The sequence below is a fragment of the Anoplopoma fimbria genome, chromosome 6 (assembly GCF_027596085.1).
Source record: "Anoplopoma fimbria isolate UVic2021 breed Golden Eagle Sablefish chromosome 6, Afim_UVic_2022, whole genome shotgun sequence".
Taxonomy (NCBI): domain Eukaryota; kingdom Metazoa; phylum Chordata; class Actinopteri; order Perciformes; family Anoplopomatidae; genus Anoplopoma; species Anoplopoma fimbria.
Genome location: NC_072454.1, coordinates 7,801,207 through 7,817,238, shown reverse-complemented (window position 1 = coordinate 7,817,238; position 16,032 = coordinate 7,801,207). Strand labels below are relative to the sequence as shown.

Sequence of the window (16,032 nt, the reverse complement as noted above, 5' to 3'; positions counted from 1 at the left end):
GGTTTATGTGTAAAAAAAAAAAAAGAGAGCAGGGAGTGTTTTTAGCAGTTCTTTACAATCCATCTCTAGACCCCCAGCTCCCTACTCTCCAAACAGACACACACTTTCGCCCTCTGACACAAACACACTCGAGGGACTGCAGACAGCGTGCAGGCAGGCCCGGTGTGCAGCAGCAGTAGTGTGTGTGTGTGTGTGTGTGTGTGTGTGTGTGTGTGTGTGTGTGTGTGTGTGTGTGTGTGTAATGCGTGTGCTGGGACGGGCAGACAGAGCTAGCGCGTTATCCTCTTATCCCCACTGTTGTGGAATAGAGAGGCAAGCAGCTGGAGGGACTGCAAGCAGCCTGATAATGCCAGCGCTATTTTCTAACCCGCCATCTTAATCTTGTTACTCAAATGGTTGTGAAGAGAGAGTCATGAATTTTAATTTCTCTCAAACGCACACACACACACACACATGCAAGAGTGTGTGTGTGTGTGCACATGTGTACATCCCCCCGTCTCCCTCACATGCATAAATAGTATCCCCACTGTGTGAATGCACTCACACTCATTTCCCTGCCTCTTTCGTTCTGTTTCTCTCTTTCTTTCTTTTTTTTCTCCTCTCTTCCCCCTCAGCTGCCTGGCCACCCCCTTCCTCCCATCCCTCCCTCCCCCCTATATCTTCCTTCACCCTTCCACACTCTCCCTCCCTCTGCTCCCCTCTATCTTCCCATTTTCTACATCACGACCCACTTCTCTATTTATTCAAGCCTGCCCTTCTATCCCTTCTTCTACTCGTCTCTCCATCCACCCAATCCCTCATTCTACGTTTCCTAATCCTGCCGAGAGAGAGACCCCCAGACATCCGGTTCATCCATCCCTCCCTTGTCTCAAAGCCTCCCCCCCACACACCTCCTCTCTCTATTTCCACCTTGTTCACTTTCTCTTCAGTCTATACAAGCAGGGCAAAGAATAAATGAAAAAAAAAAGAAGTCAGAGAAATAGAGAGGCAAAATGAGAGCACGAGAGAGGGAGGCAGAAGCTGGGGCGAAAGTGGCAATACAACAAATGACTTGCACCTTGGAAAGGGAAAAAAAAAGAAAAAGAAGAGAAAAGATTGTTGGGTTGGTGGGGTGGGGGGTCGCGTTGAGAGACGATTTAGCCAGCCACCCATGAAGCTGATTAGGCAGCCTGCGATCAGGAGGAACAGCTTTGCTTGTTAAACTTTTCACCTCTGCAAGCTCTTAGCCCTCACCGTGTTAAGGCCCCCTCCCTCCCGCTCTCACCCCTCCATCTATCGCTTCCTTGCTCCTTCCGCCTGGTAGAATTTGAATGTGAATGCTGGCTGTGGTCCCCATAGCAGGCTTAGCACAGGGGGCAGGCAGCTGCCCCTCCACGCCCCAACCACCCCTGGGCCGTCTGCTCTCCCTCTCTCTGCCTTCCTCTATCTCTCTTTCTCTCTCTGGGGGTCAGAGGTTCAACCACCGGCCGGTGCCTGGAGGGATGGCCATAGGAAGATAACGCACATGAAGGGTACTATGAGGGGGAGAGGCAGGGGCCGAGAGGGAGAGAGAGGGGGGTAAGGCAGACACGAGCAGTTTGTTCATATTCAGCAGAAAAGGGGAGACATTTGTAAAAGGCGCAATGGGAAGAGAAGGTGTAGAGGTGAAGATCTCTCACTGTCAGGACAGGGTGGGGAAAAAAGAGTGATGACACATGATAGAGGTGTGTGAGGTAGCAAGTTAAAACACACAAGCCTATTGTGACATTGTGGATTATTAAGAAATGTTCAGGACCACCATGTTCTCTGGTTCTACACCTTAATACTTCCATCATGTACATTGACATTTGTATGGATAAAAGATAAATAATTAAGAAATGTTAATTAAATGATTTACCTGGAATGTGCTGCGAGCAAAGTTGAGCCAGCTTAAACTTTTTGTGAATGAAAATATTGTTTTAATTTTGTGTGTTACTGTTATATATCTATTTATTTTCGTATTCATTATTTCAATATTTTTGAAATATTTTTATATATATTAATTAATCATTAAAATGTTGAAATACTGTTAAAAGCACTTCTGTCAACACCTGTTCATTGAAAAAAATCTCTGTAAATCAGACCTGACTTAACTTATGCTGTTTTCTGTGTTGGGGTCCCTGCTGTGTGAATGCAGTGGTCTCATTGAAATGAATAGGGGATTGCGTTTAATCATGCTGTGCTAATATCAGCCTGAACACAACCTAACAACCAGCTAAAGTCCAAAGCCCTGTTACCCTCTTATACTTCACCATCACTACATGCTACCTGCACAGACACACACTACACTGTAGATCACATGCATTTATAACTGTGTATGTAACTGTCTTTTCAACTTATTATATGGTTCTCAATAAAGCTTAATAAAGCAAGAATCCTCCAGGGATTTCACTCAGATCTACCTCTGAGCTGAAAATATAAACAATCTACACTTTTATTGAAGGGTAGAAGTAAAGAAGAAGAGTATGAGCTTGTTGGGAAAAGAGAACAAAGTCAGCATTTGAGTTAATGTAAGTGGGTTTGAGTTGGTTCGACGGTCACTTGCATATTACTTACATGCTGCTGACGGGAGTGAATTTGGGGTCAGTTTGAGTTTCTGTTTGTAGTGAAAAAACCTTTTCACACAGTTCTCCCCTATCCTGGTCTCACCACACACACGTACACACAGACAACCACACACTCTCACATGAGCAGACCCACTAAACTCACTTTCATAAGTCTCTGATCATTTGGCCGGATGCAGTGCGAGCTGATTAGCAGGTGCATGCCCAAACTGCCAAGTCTGCTTTAAAGGGCACACGGTCATCCCCCAAAGCTGTGTGTGTGTGTGTGTGTGTGTGTGTGTGTGTGTGTGTGTGTGTGTGTGTGTGTGTGTGTGTGTGTGTGTGTGTGTATGTATGTGTGTGTGTTTGAAAGTAAGAGTGTTTGTGTGTGCAAGTATGCACGCTTGAGCTGGAACAATTAGATAATTCATCGATTTACAGGAAATTAATCAGCAATTTAATAAGGTAAATGTGATGAACTGCTATTAACAGTTCTGCAGTGGTATTATTTCATTTCAATGGTTAGAGTTGTTTATTTTCTGTCATTATTAGTTTTTCGCTTATGTTTTTTTCAGCTAATGTGCAGCACATCCTCTTAAATATTATCCGCTTATGAGTTTTAGAACATAATGTCATTACTAATTATCTTGACCTAACCTTTCAGGTCTCAAGTATGATTTTTCTAGACAGGGTTTTCAAATGAAAGGTTCACAGGAGAGAACAAGAACATTTGAGAAATGATATATAATAAAAGTAATACATTTGTAGTTCTCGGGGCATATTTACCTTAATTTAAATAGCATGACAGCTGAATGGTGTTAGAAGTTGAGGGGTTACATGCAACTAAGGACTCAAACCGACCTGAAATATTCTAAAGTATTAACGAAATTAGATCTTTTTTTTTACCATACTGAAATATTGGATAGCTATTTTCTGATTAGTCGGTCTAGTTATTTATTTTTATGTTGTGTGTTTTTCAGATGGTGACGGAGGGAAAAGACGCGTACGATGAGAACATCCACTATCCTCTCCTCATCACCTTGACCAAAGGACCTCAACCTGTCAGCCACACTCAGTAAACCCGAACAAGTCAGCCCTCAGCTCTACACTCTACAACTCTACATACTTTTAAATATTTGAGCTGGAACGATGCTACAGAGTCATGTCACCAATGTGAACCACAAGTGATCTAATTGAGGAGGAAGAAATTCACTGAAAGAGCAGTATCAGAATACAGTAGGTTTATATCACATATCAAGTGTTAAGTCACTGTGAGCAAACAAACTGTGGTCACATTAGAGGCATTTTTCATATAGATACAGTGACCACTGGGAGGATTTATTATCAGATGATGCATGGCTTTGAAAAATAATTGAGCGTGCATGTTTTGCAGTTTGAAGTGTTGAAGAACAAGCTCATTTTCCAAAGCAGTGGGGATACGTTAACTGGCTGAGGAAGAATAAAAAAGAGAGGCGGATATATTCCAACCTAGTTAGTTTTAACCATCTGCCATATGCCAAATAACTACTGTCCGTCTCCACAATAGTCACTCGCTCAGTCAGCCCTTAAATCAGTTTGCCTCATCCCTGCAGTTAAATCAGCCATCCGGGAAAGTACCAATCCATGAACCATATTGCCAAACAGTCATCTGGCCGGCCAGTCAAGTAACCATTCTATTCAATTACCTATTATGGTAATTAATTAGCCAGTAATCCAGTCATCATTCCAGCCAACAAGCCAGTCAATTGTTCAGTCAGTTACATGGACATTTCCTCGCTCAGTCCTACTGTAAGTGTCAGTTTGCCCTCTTTAACCTGTCAGTATTTAACCTACGCCACTGTGTTTCTGGCCCCAGCATGGAGGCCGGCTCTAATTCATTAACCATCACAGACTGTGGAGCCGCTCACAGTCTCCTTTGTGTTTCCCTTTATTTCTTCTAACACAACTCATTCCTCCCAGTCAGAGGTCAGTATTAAGAACTTCTTTTGTGCATTTCTTAAAATAGTACATTAACATATTAAGGCACGTTTAGACTAAGGAGCAATTGTTGCCGCCCCGGAGCTACAGTTAGCATAGTAAGCAGCAACATCGCCCTGGAAACAAGTAGTCCACACTATACACTATATTTATATATACATATATAAATTGATTTTACAGAGCTCTGTTGGTATTATAATCCATTTGAATTGCACATCAGACACTCAGTTCCACCAACATCAACTCAAACCTCTGCTTATGCAGTGAGTAAAATTGTTTTAAACTGCCACTGATGAAAGTCTAAAACAATTTTGTGCATACATATCAAGCCCCATCGTGTCTGCTGTAATGACTCTGATATCAAACATATTCTGACACAGACTTAAGTCCGACCAACTGAATCATCATGAAACATCATTTTGTTCACATTTAGCTCTTCAAACAATCAAATCCTATGGCAGCTGCTAAACGCTCTTATTTTGAAACCACCTTCAGGAAGTGTGAGTGTGTGTGAAGACAGAAGGAGAGAGAGAATACATGCACATAAATTGTAATGACTCCTACTAACGCATTTATGGCTACTGACCCGGATACTGTGGAATAGATTTAAAGATGTATGATATGCTGTACAGAGCAGGATTTCTTTGCATCTTTTGCTCTTCTTCTTGTTTTTGTTTAATACAGACATATCAATGGTCTCTTAGCCCCAATGTCCACTTGGTGCAGACAATCTGCTGCCAGTCTAGCTGGTGTGCCAATGTCCACTGGATCCCTGACCACATTATCAAGGTTCATGCTTCACTGGTCTATGAAGTGCTACATTCACCTTTGAATGTATGCAAAGCCTATATTCATATTTAATGGTGCATTCATTGGTTGTTGAAAAAAACAGTATTGTCTTATTTGTTTATGTCAACTCTCAGATGTAAGCTTTGAAGCAGGAGAAGAAAAGCTACGGTTTTCTTTCTGCTAATATAGACTATTCAGAAAGTACAGATACAAACATTACTAAAACCAAACAAAGTATTTGTTCATAAAGGAGCTGTGGATTTGTTTTCAATATGCATGAAAAAAACAAAAGAAACACAGGAACATGACCCATCCAGTGGACATGCGCGGTTAGAATATGATTTCATATTGAAAGACTATGTGCGACCATAGTTCTTTAAAAAGTTGCACATGCTCCTCATATCCTCAAGAGCAAAAAACTACCACACATTTCAGACCAATTGCTTCTCCATTTTCTGTTTGCATCTTTTCTATCTGCACAATTAATCGTTCTTCTCAGGTCTTTTTCCATACATCCAGCTGTTTTCTGTTTCTTGTGGTATTAAAGAAACGCCAAGTGTCAGTGGGCCACTCCAGCCTAAAGTTGTACCTATCACTAGTAAAGTGTTTCCATATTTCACTGTGATCCATTGCTGTAAACAACAGCCAAGAAGCTATGCAGTATCTCCCAGCGGCTGTTGTTTGCCTCCCTCTTGCCGAAAGAATAATCCACCTTCACAAATGAGAGGTATTCCCTGTGTGTAACTACACAGAGAAGTAAATTAAGCCAGTTTTATCAGTGGTCACTGCTTTGAGGACTTAAATTGCATTGCAAAAACGTCCCCATCGCAAAGGTTTAGAAGTGTGTTTAATTACATTTTTTATCTATAAGCAGTTTGCTTTATACTTTTGATATCTGTGGGCTAACACATCAATACCATCCCAACTGTGAATGTGTTCAGTGACCTCATCTAGGTCTAGTGCGACGTCACCACCGCTAACAGTGATGTCATTTTTGCAACATTGCAGCATTGAGCACCACTGTTAACCACTGTTTTACGCGTTGCGTTGCTGCTTCTTGCAGCATCACTGTCTCTATTCGTGGCAAAGTCTTCACCTGGTGCAACGACCATCTGCTGTGATGTCACGTTTTTTTAGACAGTGATGTTGTCACTTTTTGTCCTGCTATAAGTGCTGTGTGCTTGGACACTTTGGATTATCAAACAGACTTCTTAGAATTGTTGTTTATTTAACGGCCATGTCAATATCAATTGTTTGGTTTATAAAATGTAGGGGTTTGACACAAGCGACACAAAACTGTTTTTACTTCCATTAAATATTATAATTTATCACCTTTAGTCGGGACATGGCCTCATAGAGTGAGTTTTTATGTTCAGTATATCAAATTCTGCTTCACTGTAATTAATGGGTAATGAATGTTATACTTTGCAGTCTGAGTTTGGGTGATTTTTTGTGAATGAATAAAAAATAAATACATTTTCATCATGAAATTTGGACTTCTGGACTTTTTTTTTCTTCTTGCATTGTCCATTTTAAAATAGACAATTTAACACATCAGCTAGAGCATTTTTTTTCGAAACTTTTGCTAAAAACCTTTTTATATTTTATATTATTACAAATATATGTTTAATTAATTTAACATTTCAGAATTACAAAAACAATACTTCTCTGTCACCTTGCAGATGTCTATAGATCTTCTGTAATGATAAATATAATAAATGCTTATCATGTGGAGCGGGTTGACAAAGCAAATGGTGTAAAACGTGTGTGTTTCATTATTAACAATCCAGCGTTAAATGTTCACAGATGTAATAAAGTTTCCTTCGGGGCCCCAATCGGCTATGGCCTGTGTTTCAAACACAATGGCCTCCTGCAGGCTAAGCTGATGCCAGACAAGGTAGCACACACACACACACACACACACACACACACACACACACACACACACACACACACACACACACACACACACACACACACACACACACACACACACAACCACACAACCACACAAATACACACACACATATCAAGCCCAGTCAACAGTCTACCCCTCCACAGGAAGAAAAGAGAGAGGGATAAAGGAGGTAGGAAAGGCAGTACACAGCAGCTAATCCTGCAGGCTCACTCTTCTGTTTATCAGTCAGAAGGAGGGAGGGAGAGTTGGCAAAAGGGAGGGACCAGCGAGGCCTCCTGATCTGTCTTTTGATATTTTAAAGAGGTCTGTTCTCTCCTCCCCAACACTCTGCTGGATTGACAGTGAGAACAGATAGAAAAAGAAGAGAAAGAGAGGGGCAATAAAAGAAAAGATAGCAGAGGAGGAGGAGGAGGAGAGAAAAGAAATTGGACAAGACACCCTGAATGGCTGGAAGGAAAAGGCGAAGTGAGACCACTGGAAATGAGGCGAAACTAGATCGAAACAGCGGGGAAAAAAAGCTTCAGCCGTGAAAGAAAAGAGAAGCTGACTGAGAGTCTGAGATTGACTGGCGGAGTGAGTGATCGAACAGAGAAAAAAGAGAGAGACAGAGTGCTCCAGGCTCGACACAAGGGCCCCATTAACTTGACCACTTGCCCTTTGCACACAAAGGCAAGGCCAGCCCACTGCCCCTCCCACCCAATTATCCACGATTAGGCTCAGTGCACTGTGTCAAGATGGAGAGGGGAGGGAAAGAGGAGAGGGGGGAGAAAGGCGAGTATAGGGAGGAGGAAGAAGGGGACAGAGGGAGTATGGGGAAAGAGAGTAAAGAGTGGAAGGAAGTAAAGGGTGGCTAATGAAACTGGACAAAATTCTTGTTAACATGGAAGGGGTTCGAACGTTTGATTTAATGCAAATGAGTGTTCTGTGAGTGAATACTTTGGCAGAAAAAACTCAACACAGTCTCTCCTGCAAACTTCCACTACTATGATTTACTTATCTGCATTTGCACGTGTTTTCCTCTTTGCAGTGGTCCATATGTCTTTTCAAATTGATGTCTCAATCTGCTTTTGTTTGATTTGATTGCAAATGTTTCTCTTAAATGAAACTTATTTGTTGTAAAAGGTGCTTGCATTTTCAGTTTTGTCTCCTTAAATCTACAATAATTCTCTTTTAGGCCAACTGAATAGTGAATAGAATAGTTAAACACAACAATGACATAGTGTTATAAAGTTGATATATCGAACCTTAAAGAAGAGCAGTTGTGTTAGTTACACATCTAGGCTACAATAGCAATTTAAGCATTCATTTTAAATTGCGTTTCTTATCTCTCCTTTTAGCTCTGTTTTGGTCTCTGCCAACTACTGAGGGAAATATCTGGCTGTTTAGCAGCTGAATGCTTCACTTGGTCTGTCTGCTCCCTGGTGCTGGGCAGGTAGCGTACAGTGGGTTTATCAGAGCTTTGTGGCTGAAAATAGGTGCCTTAGTGAACCAAAACGGTAAAGTTTTGGGCCGTAAAAACAGAAATAAGCTGAAAGGCACATAAAATCTTATCACAGCTATGGGGGGCCTGCAGAGTCTGGTGATAATGTCACTATGAGCGACCCCTTTCACATTACATCTAGTCATTTGATCCATTGTTAATGTGTACAATACACTTCCCTGGTGACTGTTAATCATATGTGTAACAATGTGTAGGGACAAAAAGAGTTTAATTCATCTTTTGAGAAGCAGAGAAGGCAGCTGGCAACCAACATAGTGACCCCCCCTACTCAAAACACACACACACACACACACACACACACACACACACACACACACACACACACACACACACACACACACACACACACACACACACACACACACACATCAGCCCGATAACACAATATCATCCTTCCACATCGACACAGATCAGCGAAGCCAAACTCATGACACTGTGCACCCACACACACACACACACACACACACACACACACACACACACACACACACACACACACACACACACACACACACACACACACACACACACACACACACACACTATACAGTACACACACAAGTAGGCCAATGAATGCAAACAGCCTCGGCATACAAACACACACATTGAAACATACACAAATCATCTTCACCACACTCACCATGGGCTCAGCTGCAGTCCAGCCATGTTGTGTCATGTTGTGCTTTGTTGATACTCTGCCGCCAGCTAGCTGGCATCCCCAGGGCCGAGGGCTGGTTGCCACCGCAACATGGCACACCACCACTGATAGCAAGCACACACACACACACACACACACACACACACAACACACACACACACACACACACACACACACACACACACACACACACACACACACACACACACACACACATACTGTATTCCAACACACTCTCTTCCATCACTTTGACTGACTGATATTTTTTGTGCCTCAGTTCCTGCAGCTCTCCAAAAAGTCTTAACACGTCTTAATTTTAGTTTTTGAAGCACAAGGTCAAATAAAGAGGTATTTAATTTGATCTGGGCTAAATGGATTTTTCAGCCTTTGTATTTTATTTCATTTATTTTTTGTTTTACAACATTTTCATTCCATTGCTTTGTCGTTTTATTATGTAAAATAGTTCAGACTACACTAGGCGGCTGCCTCGTATGGCCGTGACCTGCAATTTGACCCGGAAGAACATGTTTATGCTTTTTGAATTCAGGACTTTTGCTTTTTTGTATTAAAAAGGACTTAAATTATTTACATTTCAACTTTTCAGAAAGTACACTCACGTATGCGCATACATTTTTTTTTCTCATAATTAATGAGATACAGATGGTGCGTGCCAGGTGGGGTCAGCTCCACCTCTGACCTGCCCCACGTTTCACTGTATGTACTGTATGTGTGAGCGTACAGTGAGTGCATCTCTCAGCCCAACATGTTTACGAGTCCCCTGCTCTATTTTGTAACCCCTCCCTGTCACCACTTCCTCCATCACCCAAAATCTCTCAAAACCTTTCAAGCCTTTTCCTTTCTCTTCTCCTCCTCAAGGCAATTTGAGGAGGGCTTTTTAAATGATCCGCTTATTATCGGTAGTGGAGTCACTTTTTTTTTGCTATGGTTCTTTCCTTCCTGCTTCCCCCCCCCCCCTCTTTATCCCCCTCTGTTTTTTAAGGGGCTTTTTCTGCTTCCCCCACCAACCCGCACCCCCACCTCCTCCCACTCCTCCCTCCAGAATGGCTTTTTGGTCCGTTTGTTTGTGCTCATGAAGTGGAATGCGGCAAAGTCCCTGAGAGCATTTTTTTCCTTTTTTTTTTATTTTATTTAGAAAGCAATCAAGTATGAGTTGACATGGCAGAGTGGGAGCTACCCCCACCTCACACACACACACACACACACACACACACACACACACACACACACACACACACACACACACACACACACACACACACACACACACACACACACACCACATTCACAAGGCACACCTGATGCTGGCCTTGAGGACAATAATGTTTTCCATTACAGGACTAGAGAAATATGTGGAGGTGGAATTGTGTGGTATTAATGTAATCACCTGAAGCTGAGTGGAATGGGATACTGTCTATACAATCTGGGGAAACTTATGGGTTTTATCGTGTTTATTATTGTGTATCTTTTTTTTGCAAAAACACTTCTTTACTTGTAGACACGTTTAACGGACGTAAACACACAAACTCAATTGTGCATTGAATCCCATTGAGGCTTTAGGGGCTCTATAGGCTGCTTGTAGTTATCCTCATTTACCTGACCCCCCCCCCTAATACCCATTAAACCTCCTCTCCATCTGCATATGCAGGAGGCTATGTTCACTTACTGACTTATTAGCCGACTGACTGGAGGTCAGTCTGGAGCGTGGAAATATACGGTATATATACGCACACACACACACACACACACACACACACACACACACACATTCACATTCACACAGTACAGTGATGCTTACACATGAGCTTATAGCAACGGGCTGCTAATTAAGGGGGCTGTGCTGTTGACGAAAGCACTCAACTTCTCGCTGATTAGGTCAGGCTAGGTGGAAGCGGGAGACACAGAGAGAGAAAGAAGGAAGCAGGCTGTGAGACATATAGAAGCACACGTGGTTCGTGTTGGTTAAGAGTCCTTCCTGTGAATGTTGACAGTCTCTTGTGGCCGTGTTTACCCTACTTTTAATAGCAGAGGGCCGACATTATTCCACTGTAGAAGCCGCGCTGAATTAACACCTGCCTCTCCCCATTCAAGCAGCCCCTTTTCTGTGCTATTGTCTGCCTGTGACTTTGTCAGTCAGTTAATCAGTGAGGCCATCTAACAGTCTGTGAAACAGCTAGTTTGTCAACGAGCCATCAAATCTCCTCATTTAATGAGTAAGACGCCATTTAGTTAAACCACCAACCAAACAAGCAGCCACCTGTATTTTTCAAACATGGATTTATTTATATATGATTTATTTATACATGCATATTTGATAAAAAAAAAAATTAACTTCAATCTTTGTTCAATATTTTCAAAGAGAAGAATAAAATGTATATTTTTCAAGATCATTTACAAATGAAATAGAAACGTATTTAATGCAGAATCGGCCAGCTTGATCGTTCATGTCTGACAGACAACCTAGCCCTGACCTAACTTACCTTTAAGCTGCCTTTAACTCCTTCTCTCACCCGAGCATAGAGCAGATACTCAGCAGCTTAACCTGAACTTATAATCAAATCTAATCAGGTTAAACTACAGTGGCTGTTCCCTCTGCGTTGATAGGAAGTATCATCTTAATGCCATGGCTCGCTCGGTAGTCCTGCCATCATCCCTACTTATCTAGTTCCACTAGTCTTACAGATAGTTACTAGTTACATCAGAAAGCCTTTCTAACCATGATCTAGTGCACCTTTAAAGCATCACTGAATCCTGTCCTCACCCAAGTTAAGAGCAAATACTTTAAGAACAGCACTATCTGGCTTTATATCTACATTACATCAGCTCAGGTTAAACTATGACTTGATATAAACTTAATTTACTTCCATTACTGTATAACTGGTTCCATGATAATCTTACCAATAGCGGCTAATTAGCAACTCCTCATTTATTAGAAACTATATTATATCCCTTGACCTGTTAAACCAAACATGGTATCAAGATGGATTTGTTAAATCAGGTGGAGTCCAGAACCACCAGCCTCTTTACCTGTACCCGCAGACTCAACCCGACTCCCATAGCTCCATAGATTATATTCACTTTTGTCTACATTATCACCAGTTTACAGCATGCTAACCAACTACAACCACCTAGCATTATGTCCAGCTATGCAGTATGTTACAATCACCCACTCCTACTCCTACTAACTAGCCCACTCAGTTAACTGGCATGCTTCCTGAGACTCCAACGTGACCAAACAACAACCTGCTTGGAGTAATAATTTGATCTTATATTGTTTTAATCAAAAAAGACATAATTCTGCACAGTGAGGATCAAACATCCAAGTGAAGTAACATTAAGCAAAACACATTTCTGAGTGGAGGGAGACTTGCTCCAATCTTAAATCCACATGTAAAAGAAAACATTTCTGCCCCTACATTCTAAATATATAGAACATGTGAAACTATTTTATGAAACAAATCTTAAGATTTGTTTACATCATTGATCTTTGTTATCATTGGAGTACTACTTAAAAAAACCGAAACGACTCTTCCATGATACATGTGTATATACCTGCAATTTGTGTGGTAATAAAACAGCATATTGGTGCATAAACAACTTTAAAGTTAACATTTGTTAATTGGCATCATAATAAGAGAGCATTTTATGATTTAATCTATTGCAACATGCAGTACATGGTATCATTAACTTGTTAGATAACAGTCCTGTAGGTTTAAAGAAAATAAAAAAACTGGTTGTCAAAATTTAGAAGTTGACTTTTTAATAAGTCACACTGTAAACCTAGCCAAACTGTCATGTATGCTTTACCATATTACCTTTCTGTGTACCCATCTGTCTGTCTACCTCCTCACCTTGTTCTGATTCCATCATTTTTTTCTCCTCCCCCCCCACTTTCTCTTTGGCCTATGTGTCTGTGGTCGCCGGGGCAACAGCTCTAACCTGCCGACCCATGTTCCCGTGGGCCAGGGGGCCATTAGGGGCCAGTCAACAACCCTCTCTTCCTGCCACAAGTGGTGCTGGCGGGATGGAGAGGGCCCTCGTCTCTGCTTTGAAGGTCAACGAGGCCGCAGCCCGGCCCTCTGCCAGTGACTCTTATGCCCCCCAGACCAGAACGGCAAAACACATCTTTTTTTGAAACGAAGGTCCAATCCAACCAAACGCATATATAACCATTGTTACAAGTTCCAGATTTGAGTGCATATCCTGGATTTGAATTAGTGCTACACTTTTACCCCATCCAGTGATCAAATCAGTTAGGGTTTTCAAAATGTCCCATTTTTTGTATCCATAAGTGTAGTCTGACAAGCATACTTTTGAAAGGCTCAGCGTTTTTTATGATCACTTACTCCACTGGTGGAAAAATGGACTTGTCAGTGATTGCATTGCTAATAGAGAAAAGCTTCTAAAAGATGTCACTAGAACCTCATCATGGTTCTGGCCAAGCCTTTTGGTTTCATCCCCTAGTGATGCCCACTTGTGAACCCTTGTCTCGAGTTTAATATGTTTATGAGCTGTAAGCTGTACAAAAAAGTGATTTCCCTTCTCAAATTGTTTGATTTATTATGATTTTTGAAGGCTTGAACGGGACAAACTATTCACTATTCAAAGAGAAAAAGAGAACATTCAGATCTATCTAGATTTATCTAGAAATGCCTTTTAGGGCTTGGAGTCCCTGTAATAGATTTTAGTTTCCTCTATTTGCTATAAAGTACAATGTTCTTCCATGGGTGAGTATGAAGGGTTTGAAAGGAGAAATACAATCAATCTTGAAATTTGATTAATCAAAAGTCATCAGAATACAGAATCTCTTTTTAAAAGTATTGAAAATAGACCATTTTTTCTCACAGTCTTCTTATATGTCAGCTTACAGGGTGGCATGCACCTGTTCCAAACAATTTTCTGGCTTTTCTGTTTGGGGGAGGTAAATACTCCAGTAGCCACTTGTCTGCCTCCTTAGGGGGAAATGTACATAGATTTTTTTCCACACTAATCCATTTTGCTTCAATATGCCGGTCGGGTAAGGGTTTCAACAGATACACTCATCCTTACAAATACACACTTGCACGTATACACACACACACACACACACACACACACACACACACACACACACACACACACACACACACACACACACACACACACACACACACACACACACACACACACACACACACACATTTCCCGTCCATATGTGCACAAGGACGTCGGCGCAATTAACCTTTAGCTGATTCAGTCCTGGTACTCTGTTTGATTGAATAGAGCTGAAGTGTTCCCTAAGCCATAACCACAACCTCGTGTGAGTGATTGAGGGAATGTGTGTCTGTGTGTGTGTGTGTCTGAAATGCTGAATGTTGAGCTTAAAGTAATGAGAAGAGGGGAGGCGGCCTATTTCCTAGTTTTCTTATAAATTCCCTTGTGTCTACGCCTGTAAATCTGTCTGAGTTTGTGTGTATCTGTGTGTGTGTGTGTTTGCCTCTGACTCCTCATAAGTGCAGCCACTTCTCCAGCCAATGAGTCTAGACTCCTAGCTCCAGTGTTATGGCCTGGGTTTATCCTGCAGGAGGAGAATCCTCTGCTCCAGCTTGAGTCTAGCCTTTGGCCCTGGCAGACTGTCCTCTGTCAAGAGTCTACTAGCCTTGAGCTCCCTTTTTTTGTTAATGGCGCCAATGGATTGAGCTAAGTACGTGCTGACATTATTGGAATCCCCCAAAAATATTGGCATGATTCAGAAGAGCCAGCTTATTGTTGCCCTGCATGTGTGTATATATTTTTCGTTTTTTAAGAGTCTCGTCATTTTTGCTCCATTTACTCGCATGTACATATCATATCTGTGCTTACCTGCGCATCTCCTTACTGAATGCTGAACACAGTCTCACCTGGATCTCAGCCACGCAGCCATTTGTCTATAGTGCAGTTTTTTGCCCTTCAGTGCCACCTGATTCAAACAAGTTGTGGAGGCAAAAGCTGAGCACTCAAGGCCAAGATCACATAAACGTCTTTCAGAGTCGTCAGATTGCTGCACTGTTCACACTAAATCACTTGCTGTCTTGTAATCCAGACTGTTGAAGTCGTTGTGGTTTTAACACTTGATGACTGACTGGCGAAAGATGGTCACACACCACACGTTCCTTCATCTGGAATACCAGATGAGGTTTCCAATCTACGTTTTGTCACTAAAACACACACGAGAAGTGACACAGGTGTAGCATAGTCATGCTTGTTTATGTCGTCGTTGGCACACATGTTCACATAATAGCCTGTTTCCACATGTCCTTACTATTTCCCCTATGTAGATCAGTCACTATGCTATGTGTTAAGTTTATTCACAAAAATATTCAACACTCTTAGTGCAACAACAACAATTTTAGTTTTCTTTAATTAATTAATTTGCCCATAGTGACATGATAATAGGAAAAAAAATGTTTTAATGAACCTGCAATAACTGCAATACCTAATAATGAGTGTAAAAACAAAACATTAACTCAAGAACGAGCTGCCTTCACCACTTACTTGTCTGGATTTAGCAGCATGAATACACAATTATGGGGGAAAATAGAGGAATCAATGATATGTCAGCTTGGACAAACAAACCCTTAAAGATCATAAT

The 16,032-nt window shown here is 41.5% G+C and overlaps 1 protein-coding gene across 2 annotated transcripts in view; it reads left to right on the top strand.

Moving 5' to 3' along the window:
- camkmt (calmodulin-lysine N-methyltransferase) overlaps positions 1-6,766 on the top strand; it is a 102,912-nt gene extending 96,146 nt beyond the window's left edge. For both annotated transcript variants that reach the window (XM_054600163.1, XM_054600162.1), the window contains one exon: positions 3,542-6,766. In XM_054600163.1, coding sequence (XP_054456138.1) covers positions 3,542-3,640 — 99 coding nt within the window. In that variant the 3' untranslated portion in view covers positions 3,641-6,766. The remainder of the gene's footprint in view (positions 1-3,541) is intronic.
- Positions 6,767-16,032: the final 9,266 nt, after the last annotated feature.